Source organism: Dermacentor andersoni, chromosome 1 (genome assembly GCF_023375885.2).
Source record: "Dermacentor andersoni chromosome 1, qqDerAnde1_hic_scaffold, whole genome shotgun sequence".
In the NCBI taxonomy this organism is placed as follows: domain Eukaryota; kingdom Metazoa; phylum Arthropoda; class Arachnida; order Ixodida; family Ixodidae; genus Dermacentor; species Dermacentor andersoni.
The window spans coordinates 265,156,711-265,181,446 of NC_092814.1; the positions used below are offsets into that span (position 1 = coordinate 265,156,711).

The window sequence follows — 24,736 nt, forward strand, 5'->3', positions numbered from 1 at the left end:
CTGACGCGAATGGTGTAGAACTTTGTGGAAGGCGCGCGGGTCCCAACGATTAGTCTGGAACATTCGACGACTGCTGTATAAAAGCCGACGCGCTTGACCCGCTGATCAGATTTTCGATGATCGCCGACCGTGTTCGCCGCTATCGTTGTGCTATAAGTGTAGCCTGTTTTTGTGGGCACAGGTTCGCCCAATAAATGTTAGTTTTGTCTTTCACAGTATTACTACTGTGTTCAACGTCACCACCACGTGACAGTATCGCGGTTCTGGCTCTTAAAATCCCAGATTTTTTTTTTGGCCTGAGATCACTGCAAGCTCCATGTTATGAGCGGCTGTTTTTTTTCGTCCCGGACGCTCATATCATGGCAGAAGACGTGCTCAGGCAGTAATTTAAGCATATTCAATGTTAAAAATAGTTACATGAAACTAAAGCGACGGCTGAGGAAGTTGAGAAAGCTAGAATACCGAGGCTGCCCCACACACAACCACAGCGGTAGCGGCGTTCGCATGCCCTCTCATGCACGGTTGCGCCTCTAGCGGCGGGCGCTGGCTCTATATGAAACTGAGGCGGCAGTTTCGTGACCAGAAAAAAAAATTGAAGGACTCTGGTAATAGTAAATCCCATAATATTTCTTTTAATAATTATGAACTACCAATATCTCAAAATGTAAGATTTTTTGGTGTTACTTTTGACAAGCACCTAAAATACCAGTCAGGTCAGTTCATTGCTGCACAAAGTTTCATTTGGTATTCATGTTCTCATTAAAACATGTGCATACTTTGCACCACATATTCTTACTTCGATTTATATCATGCATACATAGGTAGCCATTTAGTATACTGTTCGTCTACATGGGGAAACCCATATCCTACTCACCTCAAGCCTTTAGAACACCTTCAAAACCAAGCAACGAAACTCATGACATTTAGACCACTGCACTGCCATTCCCTGCCTATTTACCAACATATTCGTATTCTACCCTTTTGGTACTTATTTCAATATTTATCACTTCTCATATTTCACTTCATTGTTATACCACTAAATCTGACGGTAAACTTTCCATATTTAGGTGTGATTTTGGGTAAAAGAAGGTTGTTCTGTTCAGAAAACTTAATGTTGTATGTATTAATGATGTGACATAAAAAAGGTCATCTGTAGGTATGTTAAAATATGAATTAAAGGTGTGACACAAAAAAGGTCATCTGTAGGTATGTTAAAAAACATACCTACAGATGACCTTTTTTTTGTGTCACATCGTTAATTCATACAACATTAGGTTTTCTGAACAGAACAACCTTCTTTTACCCAAAATCACACCTAATTATGGAAAGTTTACCCTCAGATTTGGTGGTATAACTGTTTGGAAGGCAATTCCTGAAAACGTGAAGATTACGTCTTCTTTGTACTCCTTTAAACGAAAATTAAAAATAAAATTGTTAGGAGGCTTGCTTGTACTGTGATTTCTCTCTCTCTCTCTCTCTCTCTCTCTCTCTCTATATATATATATATATATATATATATATATATATATATATATATATATATATATATATATATATATTTTTGCCAATTTCGTTTTTTTTCTGTGGATGTGTGTTTTCTACTATGTTTATAGCAATTTCTACTATGTATAAATTTCCTCACTCTTGTTTACATTCATCTTAAGCAAATACTTTTATGTTGTAGTTATAAATTCTTGATAAACAATCTTGATAATCTGTATTTATGCCTCTGTTACCTCATCATAATTAAATAACCTTTTTTTTATTAGCACAGTTCCTTATTTCATTGTTTTATCTTGTTATTTTGTATTTATATAACAATCTGCTATGTATAATCATTTGTTGGATGCATCCTACTGCTGCTTATACCATTATCTTGAAACAGGAGGCCCCCCCCGGAGTGTTCTATTTTGGGACCTACTAATGTACTGCTGAAGATGTATCCTTGTTTTCTCTTGCGCTACAAATAAACTTCAACTTCCAAACTTTCATTCGAAGTAAACCTGAATACGCCTCAGCTATTTGGAGCCCACACCAAGCTTACTGAACAATTTAGAATCAATACAATCGTGCCGCTAGATTCATCACTTACAGGTACAGCCGTGAAGAAACCATCGATGCAATTAAATCATCCCTGGGAGCCGAACCATTGGTGTTTCGTCGGGAAATTACAAAGCTGTGCCTTTTCTACCAGCTATATTAACTTCCCACAACTACATAGAAAACGTCTTAGCCCATCAACCTACACATCTTGTTGCCTTTTTAACTCTTGCAGCATCCAGTACTGTGTTTCTACCTCTTTTGCGGTTGGCGATTCGCAGTGAGACTTTTCTGCTGATTTGCTTTTGCATTGTATTCAGTGCGCCTCTTAGTTCTCTTTATTTTTACTATCTTTAAATGTATTTTTTAGTTCTGTCCTCAAACGAATCCACAGGCTAAATTTTGTAGAAAACCGTAACCATGTCTTTGTTCCTATTGTTAGCTTTTGTAACCCCCCCCCTCTCTTATGTAAAACCTCGACAGGGGTCCTTGTGGGACTGACAACCAGTTTTCATAGTAACCTTTATTTATTATTATTTTTTTTTGCAATGGAAAGCTTACCAGTCAGAGTGTCTAATCATGAAGTGGTAACACGGAAAACGCCGTGGAACATCTTTTATAAAAATTTTTCTATCTGCAGTGAGGATGTAGTCGTTAACTGGAAGCATGCTGAAAAAGGTGACTGGTGCGCATGATAGGGATTATACGCCGGCATTAGTGAGAGGCAGATGATTGGTGCGGCCATAGATGTGAGAAAGTATAATGTTTTGTTTATCAAGTCGATGTTCCTGCGATTCATGTTTTCTGAAGTGTTAAAGTATTTTTTCGATAATAGCTACATGTTTTTGTGGTTCCCTGTCCAGCTGCTTTGGTATTTAACCAGCCAAAACGAAACGAATAGGATCGAAAACAAAACAACTCTTTTACACGTGATACGCAGCTCAGCATGTTGCCATAGCCATGTATGCGCTTTTGATTTCCGAAGCATAGAATAAGGCACAAATGTCTAAATAATATAGCAACTGCAATTTTAAGCAATAACTATACTGTATTTAATAACAGTTGACTTACAGTAATTGCAACAATACATCCCAAGTATCAAGGTTTCCCTGCCAGGCCTTGCCACTTACAGGTTTTTGATACTTTCTTTGCCAACTTAAAATCATAATTCGTACTTAAATCGTGAACAGTGTGCTGGATTCTATCACTATAAATCATGGTCCTTTCACTTCCATAAATGTCTCACTACGTATACTGTCCAGTTCTCAGTCCACTTAAGGGAAAATAAATAATGATGATAAAATATACCTACCAACCCTCAAAAATGTGTGCCACCGCTCTACCAATGGAGTAAAAAACTAAGCAATCGCTGAAGACACAAAATAAAGCATACTGTGCAGTGAAAATACGATACAGTGAAAACATTTTAACAAAACCACAGCAACCTATATGTTGCTCCCTCATATTTTGCAACTAGAAGAAATAGAGATGAGAGTTTGCCAACTGCTTAGTAATTCATGCTGGTCAAAAGCAAATAATTCAACCCATGTTTAAGCATCAGGTTGACTTTTACAATTCATAACTGTATCAAGCACACAAAATGACATTACAATTAGCTTAAAGGGTTCAAACAGATTCGAATTCCGCATGTGGAACCAAAATAAATGGGTAGGGGGTCTCTAGGTTGCTGACAGAGGCAGCGTCACAAAGTGGCTGTTCATAAAACACGTTTTTATGCAGTTATACCTGAACAAAAATGACAGTGGGTGTCCTTTCTACTTCATACTAATAAAGCACTTAAAGGGGACGGGAAACTTTATTTGAATTGCAAATAATTTTGCTTCAAAGCATTCTCAAAAAAATTATGGGGTTTTACGTGCCAAAACCACTTTCTGATTATGAGGCACGCCGTAGTGGAGGACTCCGGAAATTTCGACCACCTGGGGATCTTTAACGTGCACCTAAATCTAAGTACACGTATGTTTTCGCATTTCGCCTCCATCGAAATGCGGCCGCCATGGCCGGGATTCAATCCCGCGACCTCGTGCTCAGCAGCCCAACACCATAGCCACTGAGCAACCACGGCGGGTTTCAAAGCATTCTTCATACATTCCCAAGTTCAATACAGAAAACAGTAAGTAAATTAGTGCATGCAAGTAAAAGTTATTAAATCTCAAAATACAAAATACCAGCCAACAAAAAGTGCCCTCACACATTTTGCTCACCCAGTGATGCCATCAGTACCTACCAATAAGTGCAGCAAAGACACTACAGGATTGTGTACCATCTAATTTTAATTAGCTAGAATCAGCCACTAGAGAGAGCACCGACAAGTACATGAAAGAGATCTCCATTCTAAACAAACATGGAAGGCAGTGACAAATTTTGGTGCATGGTTTAGGGCAGTATACAATTAAATGCAAATGTGTCATAGTTAAAGCTTGAGCAGTTTTTCACAAAACTGCAGGTGGGGCATGATCTGGATAATAGCCAATTGTTAACAAGAAACTTATTGATGAATATGTTGTGCCTGGACGCTAATAAGGGCTACACAGAATCCCCTAATACTCACAGCTCAGGTGAGCAACACTTTATATGCAAAAAAAAAATTATTGGGTTTTACGTGCCAAAACCACTTTCTGATTATGAGGCACGCCGTAGTGGAGGACTCCGGAAATTTTGACCACCTGGGGTTCTTTAACGTGCACCTAAATCTAAGTACACGGGTGTTTTCGCATTTCGCCCCCATCGAAATGCGGCCGCCGTGGCCGGGATTCGATCCCGCGACCGGGATCGAATGCATAAAAGCATATATGCATAAAAGGCACTCACACTGGTCCAAAGAAATGATGGGTTACGACAAACAATATGGAACCAGTTCTAATATTTTTGACCTCAATAAAACAAAAGCTTGAACTGAAAAATATCGGAAGAGCACAACTCCAACAGCGGCAAGTCATAGATATAATGAAATGTGATGATGAAGGAGGAAGGGGGAAAAAAACAACTCTAGAAATGAATCGTTTAAATGAACTCAGGTGGCCTGTGCATTAATATTCCCCACACGTACACCTCTACCTACAAATGCACTCTGAGTACTGAATTCATTAAAGATACACCCCAAGCAATAAATGAAAGTTTGGGGTCAAAGTTTGCAAGTTCAATCAGATACGACACAAGAACCACATTGGCTTGCCAGACTGAAAAACCATCATATCGCAAAAAGGATCTCGCCAGCAGGCAATCAGTGCCGCTTTTGGTATTTTTTATTCTAAAGCTTAGCTTAAAAGCAAAAAGCCGGGAGCAGGAGACCGAGAAGGCTGATCAGGAAGCAAACGCAGAGCCAGTGTGCCACTTTTCATGCGGGTGAGTTATCAGATGCAACATTTCTGGGTCACCAAATTGAAATGGAAGAAGAATAAAAATTGGGGTGCCTTACATCCAGAGAGCACTGCCACTTAGCCTTGAAGCATGTGTGTTACTGTTTTTCACAGAGTAGTGCTTCAGACAGTGCACTAGACGTGGAAGAACTGGGAGGAGGATAGTATAAATGATTTACAGCTTCTTTTTTTTTTTTTTCTTGAGCAAAGTGAAGCTTTCCCATGAATCTTGAAAGTACTTGTTGTGAGACTGGTAGGTTGATGATATACTGATTTATACCACTGCCAGCCCCGCTGCACTTTAACCAATGCAAAATAAACAACTGCACACTGGGACTATGATGCAGCTAAAAGAAATGACAGTGCTTAAAATCGTAAAGTTCTTGAGTTAGCGTCCCTGTCTTAGTACATGCCATTCTAGCTGATTGATTATCATTTCTTGTGTTTTTTGAAATTATTTACCAGCCACAAACTAACTAGCACAAATAAGAATAATTATTGAGCACTAAAGTCCTTCCGGATTATTTAATCTGGGAAACAATGTTTACATATAACTAGCTTCAATATCAAGGAAACAGAAAATGTAGGCTATACCACAAATGAGTAACAAAACAGGAAAATTGTGAATCTACATGCCTTATGCCAACATAAGCACTTTCTTGTGTCATTATGGAAAGCGTTGTGGGAATTAAACTGCCACGAAACCGAATATCGGGTTAGGTGTAAATTAAATACACAAAGCTTGCACACTCGCAAGCCGAACAATTGAGTGAAAATTTATCAAAACTTCGCCTTATGGGATGGTTCTTAAGTAGAGGACATGACAGACAAAATAGAAGGGTGAAAGGCGGCATTGACACACGCTCAGCACAGAACAAACCATAAGCCAAAGACGTTCCACGGCGTTTCCCGAAAACAAGAACGTTCGAGTTGAATGACTAACTTGTGCAAAGAGTCGCACGCAAGAATTGGAGACAGCCAGTTAACGACTTGGCGCACTATCTACGACGAAACGATCACTAAATTATTGAAGGAAAGAACAACCTGCATTGTTTAATCCCCCTTTCGCTCTGCCGATATGAGTTTCTTCCAGAATGTGAGTTCATGGGAACATTGGATATTTATATGAATGAGCTCAATCTTGCCGGTTTCATTACATCACAACCGCACCTACGCCGCAATTAGTTCCGTTCCTCACGCAGCGACAGGACCGAGAGAGTAGTAAACACGAAAACTTACCTCGACGACGTCTCCGAGAAGTTTCCCCCGTCGAGGAGACGGATCTTGGCGAAAAGGATCGCATTGACGAATGGCACAGCAGTCAGCTCTTCGATGCGAATGTCAACCTGAAACTTGTACTTTTTCTTCTTCAGCATGAAGGTCATGATTCGAGGTGCGGGTGTTCGGAATCAGGAGGCAGCCACAGAAGACCATGGCAGCTTCACATGACCCCGGCGACACTGCGGCATTACAAACAAGCGCCCATGAACGCATCAGACAAAACACGCACAGCGGCCGCCGTCATTCGATACGTGCCGCAAGCGTCATGCGCCGAATGAACTCCACGGCGGCGACGTTAACACCGCGATAAGTAACACGGCGGACCCGAATCGGACGAACTCGCAGGCAGCAAGAAACAATCGCAGCCGCTAGAACGACAGCTAACAGCAAGGTATACGGATTGCCAGTTACGGCGGGTTGGCACCAAGTGGAACGCGCCCGATGTCATTCAGAGCCCTGTCAAGAGAGGACGGCGCCGCTCGCAGTAGTCTTTAAAGATCGCTATCAGTTGCATTCGGTGACTTCAGTGTTTAAACGTAACCAGCCAGAGGACGACGGGCGCAAACAAAACAGCCTTTGGATGTTTTGGCTTGGCCCTAAGCAATTAATGGGAGCATCAAAAGAGATGTCTTACTGTAGCCGCTTTGCAATAGACTTCGATTCGACGTGTTTCCGACGCAATGCAAAGCAGCTTCGGTCAAAACGGCAACCCGGGGGACCGGTGCGACTTTGTACGCGAATTTTACAGCCTCATACGGGCCATGCCACAAAGTACAAAACTCACCGAGGAATTTCAGTAACAGCTTGAACGAGTAAACCCAACATCAAGGAAACATGCACAACAGTATCGATTACTCTTGCAACATGTCTGACGCGCCCTCGCCCACCTCTCGCCAGCTGCCTCTCGCTACAACGCAGGGAGCAAATTCTCGATGCCCGACTAAAAAGAAGAAAAGCTACACGGGCTATATTATTTCATAAAATGACAATATGTAAATTTCAAACGGTTTTTTTCAATTGTATACTGGTTATTTGATTGGGTTACGAAAACTACATGTTATTTTTACTTTTTGACAGGTACTGCCACTGGTAATGCGCATCTGCGTTCCTGGGCCAAGATGGCGATGTGCTTGTATGGAGAATACTGTAAGTCTGCAGCGTCAACTGGCACAAATTCGAAGCTTCATAGAAGGTGCTAAACTATCTTCGCCTCTTTATGTGCACAAAAGCGTAAGCTAAATCGGAATACTATTGCGCTGTTCCTTCATGCTTTCATCTCTTGACTGTGAAGGGCGAAGTGCTCATAGCGCGGTAAGAAATGAATGTTAAAGAGACGGACGAACAGCAAAAGCTGCGCTTCCAGATTGAACTGGAATTTGTTCAGTGCCTGGCAAACCCAAACTACCTGAACTTCCTTGCACAACGAGGCTACCTCAAGCAGAAGATGTTTGTGAATTACCTGAACTATCTTCAGTACTGGAAGAAGCCGGAGTATTCCAGGTACCTCAAGTACCCGATGTGCCTTTACTTCCTAGAGTTGCTCCAATATGAACACTTCCGACGCGAGATATCCAACGCACAATGCGCAAAGTTCATCGAGGACCAACAGCTCCTGCATTGGCAGCACTACACTCGCAAACGCATGCGACTGCTGCAGCAGCCGGCCACAGAAGCCACCGCGGCTCCCACCAGCGCTGCCGCTGCAGCAGTTACTGCGCCACAAGCCCCGACGCAAAAGTGAACAAGAAGAAAGAAACTAAGCGCATTTTTGCCCTCTTTTCACTTATTACTGGCCCCCGCCACTGCTGTGAAGTCACGTAAACCTGCTTGTCTGCCGCAGCGTTTCGAATCTACTCTCGTTGCACACACGCTTATTAAAAGCGAGATGACCGGCGAGCGAGAGGAAGCCATTGGTTGCCGTCGGCACGGCGCGATACGCTGTGCGTAACTGGGTTAATCCTTTATCCGTGCTTTTTGACTCGTTGTCGCATCGCTTGTGGCCCAGCTACCTGTCGGTTCGTCACGATGCGCCTGTTGACGGACTCGTCTCCTGTTATGCGGTTGTAGACCCGGAATCTCACGAACTGTGGGGTTTGCAAGTAATGAAGTGCAGGGTAGGAGTGCCTGTGAACACATTGAAAAGTGCGCGTGCAACTGCTCCCGAGCATGGCCGCTCGATTAATCGTATCCCGAGCGTCTAGCTGCTGTTGAGCATACAGAACAAGTGCACCGGTCTAGTGCAGCCCTTCAAGCACTGGTGCTCTTTGAATAAAATTTGTTGATGCAGAGCTTTTGCCTAGAGAATGTTAAACTCTAGAAAGTGACTATGTTGTGTGCTTCTACATCTGTGTATGTGTAATCGTATACTTGTACACCTTGTCACAGAAACAACAAATGTCATTTGCAGCATTGTGCCTTTTCCCAACAACTCATTCACCAGGATCTCTAATTTTGTTTTCAAGGCTTGTTTATGTTGGAGAGCGTATTTTTGTGCATAGCAAAGCCATATTAAATGGCGCAAATTTCAGTTTGCACTAATGTCTGTACTGGTATGAACTTGAGCATTATAGCAAATTATCACCACGAGGGTAGAGGTTCAGCCTTGTCGGTGAGCCATACACAGTGCTTAAAACGGTTGAGGCGAGTGGACATTTGCATACACTAGCAGTGTACCAATAGCAAAAAATTTTAATTAAATATTTGAGAAAAAGAAGCTGCAAATATTTAATCAAGTAACGAACATTTACAATGTGTAAACAGTGAAATATAAAGGTTGCGAGTAGTCTGGTGGGCAAAAGGCTTATTTGCCATATTTTGATCAAATGAAAATAAAGGGCTTACGCTCGCAAAGCAACAGAAGGGCTATGCAAGAAACCAGAGTGTGGTGGGGGGAGGCTTCGGATTAATTTCAGCCACTTAGAGTTTTTTGACATAGACCGAAACTCAACTACATGAGGGGCTCATCATTCTGCCGAAATTGGAATGTGGCTGCTATAGCCAGTAATCTAAGCTGCAACCTCACGCACAGCAGCAGAATGCCAGAGCCACTGCGATACCATGGCAGGTACGTTGATGCAGGTAATGCCATTGACTGGATGAGAGGTAAACTGGGAAGCTTGTAAATGACATCACTGTAATTATACCCACGGCAGTAATGAAACAAAGCACATCACTAAATACACTGCTAGTGTGTTGTTTGTTGAAGGAGCTACAGCACTGAATATCATTTTAAGGATCAAAACATTGAGACTTTGGTCGAATTAAGTGCTTTACTATATTGAGACGACAAATTCATCGTCTGCAGAAGGTGAGGCATGGTTGTTTAATGGCTGGAAACTACTGTGCAGAAGCAAAATCCATCCATTCGCTCAGGAACTGTTGCATCTGTGCAAAAACCGTGACTCTCCTGTTGTATTCCGAAATCTCCACTTGCATTGGTTCTCCCTGTAGACTGCAACTGTTGTTAATCCTAATCTTTGAACAAAAACAAATATTTGGCAATTTCATATAGTGGATTCTTGGATCAAATACTAATCAAACTGCCAACACAATTTGATTCGCATTTGAAAATTTGAGATATTTGTATGCCCTTAATACACGCACATACAATGCTCGTGAGGAAGCAGAAGTTGTGCAGCCATTGTTCCCAAACTGCCTCGTTTTGGGACACAGTGATGAATTTGCAAGGTTGATTACTAAAGTAGAAAAAATAACAAGTTTGCACATAGAGTGGGTCAGTTAGTACTGCTAAAAAAAGAACAAAAAATTTTAATGTGATATAGCACACACAGGGCATCTTTGCTTCCTCACGATTATTGTGCGTATATGGATGTGTGTACTTCTACTGTAAACTTTGCCAACAGTAGAGGGGTAGGTGAAGGCAGGCTACTTTTTTAAAAACACTAAAAATCTTCAACATACCTACAAATATTTTAACCCCCCCCCCCATTAAACACCTGTTCCAGTGTGTCGTCCACCTTGGCCAGAAAAATGTCATAAAGCATAGGGCCTACGCAAGACCCTATGCAGATGCCATCGCGCTACAAAAATGGCTGCTCGTCAAATATAATAAAAGTAGACTTCAAGTAAAGCTGCAATAAAAATAGAAAATTATCAATGGACAAACCAATGGTGTTCTGGAAGGATACGTCACCATTATCTTCAATGCGCTCTTTGACACACACTAGCAGTTGATTCTGTGAAACAGAATAAAACAAGTCCTGCACGTCTACCAAAAAACCGAAACCAACATGATCATTTCCCTCCAAAAACTGTACTACTGTGGCTGATTTTTTTACAAGAAATGGGTCGTTCACAACAAGCATCTCGAACTTCTTTAACAAAAACAGGCTACACACTTCTGCCACTATCCCTCTTCACTAATAATAGTCCTAAACGGAACTTAGGGCTTATGTGTCTTGGCTGTGAAAAACACCCTCAAGCTGTTCCCTCTGCTGTTACATATGTCCCTGGCAAGCCTGCCAATCTCTAATTACTTACAAAACTCGACGAACTAGGTTTTAATACGCACTTTTCTTCATGGGGACAAAGTTCTTATTCATCATCAGCCTATTTAATGTCCACTGCAGGACGAAGGCCTCTCCCTGCGATCTCCAATTGCCCTGTCCTGTGCCAACTTATTCCAACTAGCACCCATTAATTTCCCAAATTCATCACACCACCTAGTCTTCTGCCGTCCTTTACTGCGCTTCCCTTCTCTTGGTACCCATTCTGTAACCCTAATGGTCCAACGGTTATCTAACCTGCGCATTACATGACCTGCCCAGCAGCATTTTTTTCTGTTAATGTCAATAAGAATATCGTCTATAGCTGTTTGCTCTCTGATCCAAACCGCTCTATTTCTGTCTCCCAAGCTTATGGCTAGCATTCTTCGTTCCATCGCTCTTTGTGCAGTCCTTAAATTGTTCTCAAGCTTCTTTGTTAGTCTCCAAGTCTCTGCCCCATATGTCAGTACCGGTAAAATGCACTGATTATACACCTTCCTTTTCAATGATAATGGTAAGCTTCTTGTCGGGAGCTGGCAATGTCTGCCCTATGCGATCCAAACCATTTTTATTCTATGAATTTCCTTCTCGTGATAAGGGTCCCCTGTGATTAATTGACCTAGGTAAACATCCTCCTTCAGACTCTAGAGGCTTACTTGCGATCCTGAACTCTTGTTACCTTGCCCGGTTATTCATTATTATCTTTGTCGTCTGCATATTAATCTTCAACCCCACTCATACACTCTCTGTTAAGCTCCTCAATCATTTGTTGTAACTCGTCTGCAGTGTTGCTGAATAGAACAAAGTGATTGGCAAGCCGAAGGTTGCCGAGGTATTCGCCATCGATCCTTACTCCTAAGCCTTTCCAGTTTAATAGCATGAATACTTCTTCCAAGCACGCAGTGAATAGCATTGAAGAGATTGTGTCTCCTTGTCTTACCGTTTTCTTTATAGGTATCTTCCTACTTGTGGAGAATTAAGGTAACTGTGGAATCCTTGAAAATATATTCCAGGATATTTACATTAGCGGTCTGTACGCCTTGATTACGTAATGCCTATATGACTGCTGGTATCTCTACCAAGTCAAATGCCTTTTCATAATCTATGAAAGCCATATATAGAGGCTGATTGTACTCTGTGAATTTTTTTGATTACCTGACTGATGACACGGATGCGATCCATTGTAGAGTATCCTTTTGAAACCTGCCTGTTCCATTGGTTGACTAAAGTCCAGTGTTGCCCTTATTTTATTGGAGATTATCTTGGTGAATATCTTATATAATACTGGAAGTAAGCTAACGGGCCTATAATTTTTCAATTCTTTAAAGTCTTCCTTTTTGTGGATTACCATAATGTTGGCATTCTTCCAGTTCTCTGGGACCCTTAAAATCGATAGACAGTTCATATAAAGGGCCACTAGATTTTCAAGCATTATGTCTCCACGATCTTTGATTGAATTGACTGGTAGTCCATCTTCTCTTGCCGCTTTTCGCCGTTTCATGCCTTGCAAGGTCCTTGTGACCTCATCGCTAGTTATAGGAGGAGTTTCTGTATCCCGTTTATTAGTGTTTCGAATGGAGTTATCCCGAGTCCTCTGGGTACTGTACAGGTCAGTACAGAATTCTTCCGCTGCTTTTACTATACCGTAAAGATTGTCGATGATATTACCCTGCTTATCTTTTAGTGCATACATCTTGGTTTGTCCTATGCCAAGTTTCGTTCTCACTGATTTTCAGGCTGCGTCCATTTCTTTTGACTTCAGCCTTCCTCATGCGAGATTGAGATTTAATGTAAATCTCAAATGAGATTAATGATTGTCACTTTTGTGAGAGACTAGATTCTTGACCTATATGAAACTCATTATCATTTACCTTCATATAGTAGTATTAGAAACCATTATTTATGAGCCAACAAAGTGTCGATACATCTCTGCATAACGAGGTTACACAGCACAACAAACCACATGCATCATGGGCGATAGTGAAGCCATGGAACTACATACTTTTGCACAACTCTGTCAAGGTGCACACTACAGCTTTTACTCTACTGCACGAAGTAAGATGACGAGACAAAGTATACACTTATAGATTCATGTGGAAGGTATATACTCTTTATTCACCATATGAGGCATTATGTGCACAGTTTTTTTTTTCGAAATATTTAACTCCCAGAGCAATAACTGCTCTACTACAGCAGAAAACTTTGGTATGATACACTGCCACTGCAATTTTGCAGCATGGTTACAAGCTTAGAAAATGACTAAGCATGCAAATCTGAATATGCAGTGAATACCTACCTTAACAAGAGCCTTCTTTGCTGCAAGCACCCACCTAAAAAAACCACTGCATTTGAATGAACTGAAAATGCACTGAATGAGATTGCAGAACTTTTATTTCATGCTTAAGACCATGTTCACAGATCAAGACACAAATGGATAGTACAAGTCTTGTATATAATATATATAATATTTATATATATGACACAGTAAGAATTCACGTGATAAAAGAAAGAGGGGTCTATCCCAACAACAGTGCCAACTGTTCACAGTGTGATATGAATTGGCCTATTAGCACATGCCAAGTGCAACGAACTATAATGCTGTGAAGTGGGAGTTTAATGTGCCCACTACAGAGGGCAGCACACTTCGCAACATTAAACAAAGGTGATATAAGTTGCCAATGTATGCATGCTCAATGCAGACAGCACGGCGGACAATAAGAATGACTTTCCCAATGTTTTTGACTAAAATGTTCCAACTTTCAACCAGTTCAGTGCAACCAACTGTGCCTGAATAAAAGAAAAATGGTGCAGGGCATCACGTCGCTCAAAGAACAACAGAAAACTGTACCAGAATTAAGTGAGTTAGGTTCTTATTTGAGGCCATAGAATAACAGTGCCAAGATTCTACATAAAGGTGCCCAGTAAATCACTCCTTCCCAACTCTACTTTTCCAGGTTTCCCTGACCTATATCAGCAAACAATGTCTCCACAACCAAAAACTAACAACCCTTGCAATTCCATTCTTTCTTCCAACTGCTAAACATTTCCGACAATTCCACGTTTTCCGTTTTCAAGGTTGCTAGATACTTTGTGCACACACACACACACATAAAGGGCTTTTTTTAGACTAGTCAGATTTTTCCATTTAAAAAGCAATGAGTGCAGCGAACGTGGCTTTTGTACAGATGAGTTCCTAGGCGAGGCAGACATACTTTGCCACTAACAATGTGAGCTTCAGAAGACTAAAAAAAATTAACATTTTCATTGGTGCCTTGGAGGCAGTTGTCTAAATGACAAATATGGAGGTAGTGGCATTTTCATGCACACCCATCTTTTGAACATCTTCAAAACAGCACCTAATTTGAGTGATTAATAATAAATTCCAAAGCTCATTCGAGGAAATATAGAGACTGAGTGCGTCCCGTTGCGTGTCAGATGGCAACTCCCCGTAAAGTGTGGGGTGAAGTTTGAGTGATAGCATGCCACAGCAAATCCTGACCCAACACACAGCTCCACATACTTGCCAGACAAAGTGTTCCGTATCAGTGGCTGCCATGAGTGTCCAAGACATTCGGTATTAAACTTCCTTGCCCTTGCCGTCATAGGGTATTTCAGTACGACAGGATAGCAGGGCCACCTTTTCTGTGCTCTCGCGGGGCTTGGTTTCGATATTGCCTGGATTTACCTTATAGCTGCATTAATATGCGACTGCCTTCAAATTCACCATTTAAACAACTGCCCCTAAGGCACTAATAAAAAAAAATTAAAAATTTTCGTTAGTCTTCTGGAGCTCACATTATTACTAGCAAAGTATGTCCACCGCAACCTAGTAACTGCAAAAATGCCTCATTCTCTGCACTATAGCCTTTTTATAAAAAAATCTATATCATCTAAATAAAGACGCCCTGTATGTGTGTGTTTAGTACAGTTATTCAATGGTCCAGGTAGTCACTGGGTGAATAAGCAGATTATACAATCTGGTTGTATTCATCATAAATCATTAAACCCCAGCAGTCTTGGTAAGTGAACAGCCCTTCGTCTCGGGGTACGGGAAGGATATATTAAAATGGTTGACTGAAAGGCACACTTTAAAATGACTTCCCCCCCAAAAAATACAGCCACCTTATCTCAATAGTGACTTGGAGTACAAGAACTGCCGGGCAGAAAAAGTGATTCTGTGAAGTACTTTGTTGATTCTGCACAGGGTGCATACATATAGTATAAGAGCGAAGACCAATTAATGAAAATACTGTGGTAATGGGTTGCTGGTTTCGCGCATCCTTTTAATACTTCCACAGCCTAAAAGTCATCTTCTAACTAATGTTTATGAACATAATCACTTGGTCATTTTTCCCCATGTATCAGACATTTTTAAGGCTCAGTGGCTAGACACACATGTTAGTCTCTTTAACCATAATTAACACTATGCAATAATACTATACAATTCTCTTTTAGCTTGAATGAGATACATAAAAGCTGTCAGTCTGCTGTGCCACTGAACCACAACTTACTGCTATTTCCCAGTGATCCAACAAACGCTGTACAAAACATTCTGGCAGCTGTTTCCGAAACACAGGTACTGAATATGTAATTTCATGCTCCAATATATATATATATATATATATATATATATATATATATATATATATATATATATATATATATTTTTTTTTTTTTTTTTTTCTTTTTACCCCGATGAGTTCTTAGTAGTACTGTTAAAGAACTGGACATCAACTTTTTTTTTCTCCCCGGTATTCAGTTAGACAAGAGCTCATGTTATTATTATAGGTTAAGGTTCCTTTTTTAACTCATAGGCCCGGTCATGCCCTCCTAATTGATGCTTGGAGTTTATACTCAACTACATATTAGCATACATTACAGCTGGTAAAGCAAGAGATGAAGCTAAACATGTGAGAGCTTAAAAATTTTTAACTGGTATCAGGCAGAGGGTATGCTGGGAGAAACAAGTGAATACATGCAACACAGTTTTATGCAATTATATGTGCATTCTAGAAGTAGCCTTTGAAACTTATTCGCCGATTTTCCCTGGCACAAAAGCTCAATTTTAATCAGAAAAGCAAGCACCTCTGTATACCTTTTTTTTTTTCTTTTACAACAGCCACAAGAGAAAAGAGAGAACGCAAGGAAAGAAATTTCACTTGAACCTACATTCTTTTACGCTTTGTCATCATGGAAGCTTTTTAACTAGTACAAATGGCATATTGCCTTATTGTATTTTTAGCTAAGTGCAGGGGTGGGACTGCCCAAAGTCATTTAGGTACAATTTTTGGAGCAAGTAATATTGCGTTTTGGAGCAGATAAAATTGCATTTTCGAGCAGCTTGGAGCAGACTAAATTTCATTTTGGAGCAATTTGGAGCAGATAAAATTTTGGTGGAATAATGGATTTGGCAGCGCACTTTGAAACTACGATGAAACGGAATAAACCAACTCGAAGCTCGTAGTAGAGGCATGCTTTGTAGCTATAGTGTACTAGATTATGGAAGAGTGGGTCGAGCAGGGCCACGGCCCATGCTTTCCTGTAAAGCTGAAAACACTGGTGGTACTACAATCGAACTATATATTCCCACATCGATGCTGATGATGATAGCAGAAAATTTTCTCCAATTAGGTGGTCCAATTGATGCACTAACAATTTATGGGTCACCATATGTCACTGCAGACCCAGAGAGCCGCGATCAACCCTGGGCTGGTATAACGTAAAACTATTCCAATCAGTTTTGCTTGCAATAGAAATTATATGGACACTCCAGGCACATTTTTGGCGTCGGCATTGTCGTGATGTTCCGTATAAAGTACAGGGGGCAATACCATCGTCACCGCCTTCCCTATGCTGCAAGTACGAGTGAAAGCGTGCAAGGGTGAGCAGACAATGGCGGCTGAATCTTGCGCGTGCAAGGCATTAGGAGGAGGAGGCGTTTTACTCCGGCGGCTGTTGGGCATGGTGCAGCCGCACGGGCCCTATCTTCAAAGCGATCTGCGATGGGGACAGAGTGCGAGTGCCGATAGCTTCATGTGCACTGTTTTCGCCGCTTCATTCGCGTTGAATCAAGAGGCAGCACGAAGGTCAATTCGCTCGCTGCTGTTGCCGCACTTTATCACTTCAGCATTTCGACATCGAGTTTCCGTGGTCGTCGAGCGAGATGTGTTCATGTTCGCTTCTGCCCGCGTGACACCATGCTCGTTAACAGAGTTAGTAAGCAAATGTTAACAAGTTTATATGGCCAATAAAGCTACTATCCTTACTTCGTACAGTACAGCTGTCTACTAATTCACTATTGCAATTGATGCTTTGCCTTTCGGTGAAAATCTTACTTTTTATTCGAAATCTGCTATTAGGTCAAAATGGTTCATGCCTTGCCCATGTGGGTATGAAGACACATTGGAATAGTTTTACGTTATACTGGCCATGGGGACAGAGATGCCTGCCTGCTGATTGCACTGCAGCGCGCTTACCCAATACCTAGTTCGCTCGCAGCGCCCTCAGCCTTTTTGTTGTTCTGCGCCTCAGCACCACGTTGCTTGGCCCACTCAAGCACATCCTAGTACACTCTAAATAGCTGCCCTGGCCGTTTTGCCGGCAGCGATGACTGCCAGGAGTGCATGGTCACGCATGCAACAGCCACTTGATGGAAGCGCCAAAAAGTCCAGTGTTATAAGCATGAAAATTACGAGAAACTGCGCGGGAGGTGTCATGGCAGGGTGTGAAGCATGTGAATGGCTGCACTCTTTTATGGAGAACAAATCCACTTGGCGTTCGCGACCACTGCTGGAGAACACATGCCGAGGCCGTTCTGGCACCAGCGCAACATGATTTCCGTCAATTTTCTGTGACAGGAATTTGTTTTGTATCAAAATGGTGCAATTGGCGCAGGAGTCCCATCCCTGCCAATGAAACAATAACAACAAACAAACAACAAAACCAAGAAAATAAAAGAAAAAAAGCAGCCACAATCTGCAAGCATTACATGTGCGCACGGATGCCCTGACCAGATTTTAATGAAAGTACTCTCACGCAAATATACAAGAAAGAAGACAATGTCATGTGCAAAGCATGCCTGGGTGCAGCACCGAGTTGCAATCAAGGATAATAAGTAGGTTGGTCACAGCAGTATGTCACAAGCCTTTGTTTCTTCGTTAACTATTAAAAAAAGATAGAGAGAGACATGATGTATTTAAACATATGGGATGGATAATGCCATGTTGCAGTGCATTCTGAATTCAACAGGAGAGGAAAAAGAAACAACCTGTATTCCAGTGAGCGAAAAGCCACCATCTGCATAGCCAGAGGCCCAACTTTTTCATGATGGTGTTATGCTATCAACCCAATACAAGAGCATTGAGTTTTACAGCTCAGGCTATAAACAGCAATATCGAAAATGCAATGTTGGCAGGTTCACCGTGAAAACAATGTAAGAAAGTAGAACAGAGAAGAACACAAGTGCGCATTTCTTGGTTTTGCTCTTGTCTGTTGTTTTCACACTCAACACACCAACATGAACATACGAACTCGCCCATAACCTGTGCAGTGCCAACACAGCAAGAAATGATGGTGTTTATTTGGAATGGTTAGTACACACAAAACAGCCCCACCCCATTTTTAGTATGGCAACCTGTTGGAACTCACACAAATGTTACTGTGTTCAAGGCTGCTGCAGCCATTATGTCACTATTATTTTAATAAAATTCTGCACCATACTTTAAAGGGGATCAGCGGGTCTTTGAGTCAGTAAATTGCAGAAATGTTATTTTTGAATTGTGTCGCAGCTGACGCATAAACTCACCAATTTTCATGCGTCCTAGATCAATATTTTAGCTGTAGCAGCATTATATATCATATCAGAAAGCTGAATTTTTACCGACGGAAGCACAAGAAACTGGCTTTCTCAGCAACACGCTGCTGCCCTTCTACATTCGATGCTGCAGTCATTTTAGGCCACGTTCACACTTGCTAAGCGGCAAGCGGCCGGAAAATCTTTTCCACGCATGCCCAAAATGTTCACATTTGCTTCGCCACTGCAACGGGAACCACTGCCACTTTCGCCCACATCCTTCTAGTGTGTGTACATTTGTCTGCGTGATGGCGCTGTTCATCACACCAATTTAAGTGGTATGTTCCTTGATTGACCCATCAGTTATCAAAAGCTATCATTGCGTGCAACTGCGCATGTCGTATTTAACTTTCGTCTGCCCTGGATGAGGAAGAAGACATAGTTTTCATACTTTCAGCTAGTTGTTCTTCCTAAAAATGGACAATGAACAAGGGAGAATGTTAAATTTTACGGCCGGATGTTTACATGCTAGTGCAGCTTCCGGTGAAGCGGAACCGCTTTCCGCTTCGCCACGGCGAAAAAATTGGTCCGAGACCGATCGGGCTCAGCGCCTGGTTTTCCGCCCGTTTCGCCACCTAGGCGGGCGGATTTTGTCAAGTTTTTTTCAGCTTTCGCCTGCTTCAACACCAAGTGTGAACGTAGCCTACAATCACACTTGGTTAGGATAACACTTGGTTAGCAATTAGGATAAACCTTTGAACCTTATTACCTATAAACACAGGAGAATAGTGTTTGCATAATCTGAAGAAAAACATATGTACAAAAACTTTACAGGTATGTAAGCAGCACGACACGGGACAAATACAAGAACCATAGGACAGAGTGCTGTCCTGTGGCTCTTATCTGTGTCATGGTGTTTAAATTCTGCTGCTAAAGATGTACTAACCAGCCAAATGAACATTTATTACAAATAATGCTCCTAAACAATTCCTATTAAGGACACTGTTTGAACAGAATAATAATACTTCTGAATTAAAAAAAAAAAAGTGCGCTAGCATGCTACAAAAATAGTACAAGTTTCTTATAAAGATTACAACTTTAAAACAAACAGCCAGTAGAGCAAAACAGACTTGTTTCCGGCTTCCAAAAGTATGAGGCTATAAGATAACCATAACAAGGTCCACTTCTACAATTTATACCCATACTGGAAGAATGCCAGGGATGGCAGACCGAATATATGAACATTTATTCATGCACATTTTATGTATATATAACATACCTTTACTCATATCTACTGACCCTGAACACTAGGACTAGTGGAAAGACAGTGCTTGCAGTGTACTTGCAAGACATTAAAAGAGTAAAAACAGCAGAGAGAGCTCCGGGTTATCGGGATAATATGCGTGCTTCAATAATAATTTGTAATCCATGCTGGCCAGGTGAGGCAAGCAATACATTTAAAACAAGAAAGAAGTTAAAACTAGCAGCATAAACAAAAAAACAGCAGCAAATAAGCGGGGCGGGGGGGGGGGGGGGGGGGGAGGCAGGTAGATAGAGTTTCTTAAGAGCTAACAAGAATATTGTCTACAAAAGAAAATAAGAGCTATACTGTGCTATCAGTAAATTCTTGCACTACTCCCAAGGACTGCAAAGCTTTTGGCTGTAGTACAAGAATGGCAGGTTCCTCAGTCTTTCAGATCCACTGCAACCAGTCTCTGACACAAAAATAAACACTTACAATATAGAATATAATTCACTTTGGTGCTTCAACATTGCACTGGGCGAATACTGGAATAAATTTGCATGACAAAAGTGTTGAGAATCCAAAAGTGTGACTAGATGGATACAGCTGACAGTGCTCGCAGCAAGTAGCATGATTGGTGTGCACTCACGTAAAGTCCCTCAATGCCAAAAAATAAATAAAATTTGCTGCACGAAAGCTGATTGTTTGGTTTGCAAGGCCTGCTTGTTACTTCCAAGTTTCGTGCCACGTGGTGACAAATGTGTGTAGTGTGCTGTTATATGTAAAAAAGTTTGCGGTATGTTCAAATTTGTGTGACTGCAGTACTATGCGCATACTCCTGCGTTGCACAAAAGAGAGCCGAAATGCGTGACAACAGTACAGCACTTTTAGGTGTGGCTCTGTTACTGCATTGACACCTTTAACAATGAGCCTCATTGTGGCCCCCAAGGCACAACACTGCAGGTTCCCCTGACACTGTTACCAGCCCTGAATATCTTTGCATTATCACAATCAAGCAATTGGAGCTTTAGAAGCATTAAATCACATAATCTGCAACTAAAAGCATGGTATAACTTTAAAGCTGTTTTCCCTGAATAGTAAACAATATACCATTTCATGAAATGTGGAATGTAGCTATGGTGCAGACATCATTTATTATTAGCCACTGCTGATCTATAAACTGGCTGTAAAATGCCCATGGTGCGAGCACAGTAACTGAAAGACTCGCATGCTGTTCCTTTTGGACAAAAGTCCTGCAGAGCTTTCACAATGGCTATAAAACTGTGCCCCCTTCCACCTTTTAGGAACGTTAAGATGAAATTTCAGAGGGAGAAAAAGGGGAAAAAACAAACAGACACGACTCGGGACTAGAACACTTCCAGTATAAGTCAAAAGTGTAGCTTTCAACCCCCACTGGGTCATGCAATTACACCAAATTATTACAGCACAATACAAATGCTTGCTTCCAGTCACATTTAGAATAGCTAGCTCATCGCCACTACTCGTAGCTGGTACCAGCCACGGGGGGGGGGGGGGACCTTCAACGCTGACAAAAACCATGCACTTGTGAAAAAAACAGGTGAAACATATGGGGACACAGCACATCACATAAGTTTGTATGGTAGTGCGGGAGATAAAACTCTGGTTTCCTTCTTCAACACCCCATAGGGAAAACAACACTTCCCTGTGAAAGCTAAGCTAAGTTCAACAATGCAGACTATACACCCAGTAGGGTTATTTTAACAAGTATATAAAAAAAATTGTCTGACATCAACTGCCAAGAAAATTATTTTAAAAATGTATCGCAGTAAGCATGGCAAAACACTATAAATGTACATACATAAATAATAACAAAAGAAAACAGCAGTTTCTAATTTTTCATGCTCTTAAACTATATCATAAGGATAAATAAATGCAAGGACAAAAACTATATAAGGTAGAAGTTCAAACATTGAAAGCTAAAGGGCTCCACAAATGTGCCCATGACCTCAGTAGCTAGACAGCAAGCAAAACACTTATAAATGCACCCAGCATCAACCACTGATTTTCTACGATTAAACCATACAATCTGTTTACTTAAAAAAACATAGTATGGCTTGTAAAAGCCAAGTGCAAATGTAAAACATAAGTGGTTGTGAACACTATCAAATGCAGAATTCAAATAATATATATCAAGAAAAACATGCTTTGGTGCGGCAACAATGTGCAAAAAGCAGCAGCTACAGTTCTTCAGTATATTGCAGATGAAAAGAATTCATAGACTTATAACCCAAATTTCAAACAAGTACACATTGCTTTCCCACTGTGCACACTTACAGCATCAAAGACATGTGGGTTTAATCTCCCATTTATGTGAACAGACTGCAATGAATTAGACGTTCAGTCACTCTAATTTACCTGTAACATATTCTTCTCAGCAACTTATGAAGTTGGAAATTATGGCTTACTCGTGGAAATAGCAAAAGAAAACTCAAGGCTGAGGGCAAAAAAAAGCATAGCCCAACTTACAAAACATCCAAAAATATTGGTACAAAAAAGAAGTTAGAAACGCCTACCTTGCACGTGGAGTACGTACAACACTGCTAGAGTGTCCACTGAATTAGACAAGGTTTACTAAATACATATGCAAGGCTGTTTAAGCTGTTCATAAAAGCATGGGCTAAACCAACATCAGTTTTTCAAAAACTCATATATAACATTGCTCATGACGCCTTCAACAGACATAAGCACAGAAGTTTCTTGGGAGAAAAACAAAACATTAATTAAGAACCTGTTTTTAGACCTTCAAGGAAACATGTTTCAGGTAAACAAGCCCAAAGGTGCTCACTGATGACCTAGGAGCAGCAACGCAGAGGTCAATGTGTCAGAGGAGGAGGTGCCTTGCACATCATTTTTTTCTCAGGGTGAACGCTTCTTTCTCTCTTCATCACATGTCCTGCCCAAATCTTCTGGTGTGGCCAGCACAATTGGATGGTCGTCTTGAAACAGTGGGTTTTTGACTTCCAACTCGCCACCCTAAAAGAGATGTAAGGAGAGTTAATTACACTAGATGGAATGTTTCCCCCACTTGCTGCTTGACAAAATGAGGGAGTGGGGATGAGAGGAAGAAAGGAAGCTTTCTATATTAATTTAGGTGCCATTACTGACCTGCATCTGACAGTATTACTGCCTTATGCCACCCACTTGACAAGAATGCATTCTAGTTGTTAACAATGTTATTGAACTCTGTCTTTGTGACTCATTTCTGTCATCTTATGCACAAGTTGGCTCTTACTATGCTGAGTTGGCTCAGCCCATAGGTGCCGACTACTAGAGGGTGGAAAGTAATTTGTATTTTTCTTATCCGGTAGAAACGGTAGAAAATCTAACTTGACATCAAGAAACTGTAGCTTATTATCTACCGGTACATCCGAAGTAAATGGGAAGCCCTTGCCCAGAGAATGGAAGGCTTCTACTACCCTATTCCTGAAAGCACCCTTGTCTACATGACAGCCTAAAATCAAGTAGTCATCGACATATCTGTATACCTTATATACTACACCTTCTAAATCTTTTGCCAGTTTTCCGTCTATGCTTCCCAAACAAATGCTACTAAGGATGGGAGCTACCTTTGACCCGATGCACACACCCCTCGCTCCCATCCTTCGTAACATTTTTTGGGGAAGCACAGACAATAACCCAATAGAGTTAGGCTTATTTTTTACCACTTCATACGTCCCTGGAAAACACAAACTTTTCGCACCAACATTCAGTACATCTCCAAAATGCAATATTTGGCACTAACATTCAGTAAATCGCCAAAATGCGATATTATGAATATTATGTGTTCCCTGCCTATTGAATACTAGCTTTCTCATTTTCACAGTGTTTTTGCTGCTCAAACTTTTCATGCTGAAGTACACTTGAAATAACTTTTGCCTTGGCCGACATTTTAATAGTTTTTTGCTGGCTTTACTAGCTACAGAGCCTCCAAGTACATGCTTGAAATGGGCAAAAGCTCCAGTGAATCGAAACCATGTCACGAAGTTATGATGTTAACTCACTAAAAAAAAATTTTCAATGGAACCAAAATCAGGAAATTAAAGTAGTTCGTTACATGGCAAATTTCATTAATTTGAGGTTTGACTGTATGCGATTTCTTTTCTCATAGCCCTAATGCATAAGTTCATACTCTCAAGCCCACTCATCATTTTAATTGATATATCGTTTAGTAAAGCAATGAACGGGGCTAGATAGTGGACGTTCATGATTATATTGCGCTTAGTGTTACACTGACGAACTGAGTGTTACGTTGCCCAAAAATTTAAAACGAAAGTGTAAAATTATGTGGATATTCATCGTGAACGAAAAAAAAAGGCACAGTTTCTCCAAACAGTTTCTCCCATACGTCCGCGTCTTGTCCCTAATGTTCATCAGTGTAACAGTAAGCACAATATAATCATATATTGTTATATGCGGTATTGTTATAAGTGGACTGCACTGTATAGTAAGCATT

General features: G+C 41.0%; 3 protein-coding genes across 8 annotated transcripts in view; 1 reads left to right on the forward strand and 2 right to left on the reverse strand.

Moving 5' to 3' along the window:
- Positions 1–7,599, reverse strand: part of LOC126548203 (EEIG family member 2) — a 100,524-nt gene extending 92,925 nt beyond the window's left edge. For 3 of the 5 annotated variants that reach the window (XM_055063087.2, XM_050196350.3, XM_050196349.3), the window contains exons 1-2: positions 7,486–7,598; positions 6,660–6,880 (exon numbers count right to left, since the gene is read on the reverse strand). In XM_055063087.2, the coding sequence (XP_054919062.1) occupies positions 6,660–6,805 (146 nt within the window). In that variant the 5' untranslated portion in view covers positions 6,806–6,880; positions 7,486–7,598. Of the gene's footprint in view, positions 1–6,659; positions 6,881–7,485 lie in introns of all 5 variants that reach the window. The other 2 variants (XM_050196351.3, XM_050196346.3) reach the window with 2 other exon arrangements.
- A 420-nt stretch (positions 7,600–8,019) lies between these two features.
- On the forward strand, positions 8,020–8,442 carry MED31 (mediator complex subunit 31). Its single transcript, XM_050196359.3, has one exon. The coding sequence runs from the start codon at positions 8,020–8,022 to the stop codon at positions 8,440–8,442; it is 423 nt and encodes a 140-aa protein (XP_050052316.1).
- A 5,137-nt stretch (positions 8,443–13,579) lies between these two features.
- The window catches only part of LOC126548204 (uncharacterized), a 50,702-nt gene continuing 39,545 nt past the window's right edge, over positions 13,580–24,736 (reverse strand). The window contains exons 7-8 of one of the 2 annotated variants that reach the window (XR_007602887.3): positions 23,069–23,256; positions 13,580–18,367 (exon numbers count right to left, since the gene is read on the reverse strand). Coding sequence is in view for 1 of the 2 variants with exons in the window: in XM_050196352.3 (XP_050052309.1) it covers positions 23,140–23,256 (117 nt within the window). In the remaining variant the exon portion in view is untranslated. Of the gene's footprint in view, positions 23,257–24,736 lie in introns of both variants that reach the window. The other variant, XM_050196352.3, reaches the window with a different exon arrangement.

Excerpts from the sequence above, each read along its gene's own strand:
- MED31 (XM_050196359.3), top strand. The coding sequence starts at position 8,020 with ATGAATGTTAAAGAGACGGACGAACAGCAAAAGCTGCGCTTCCAGATT.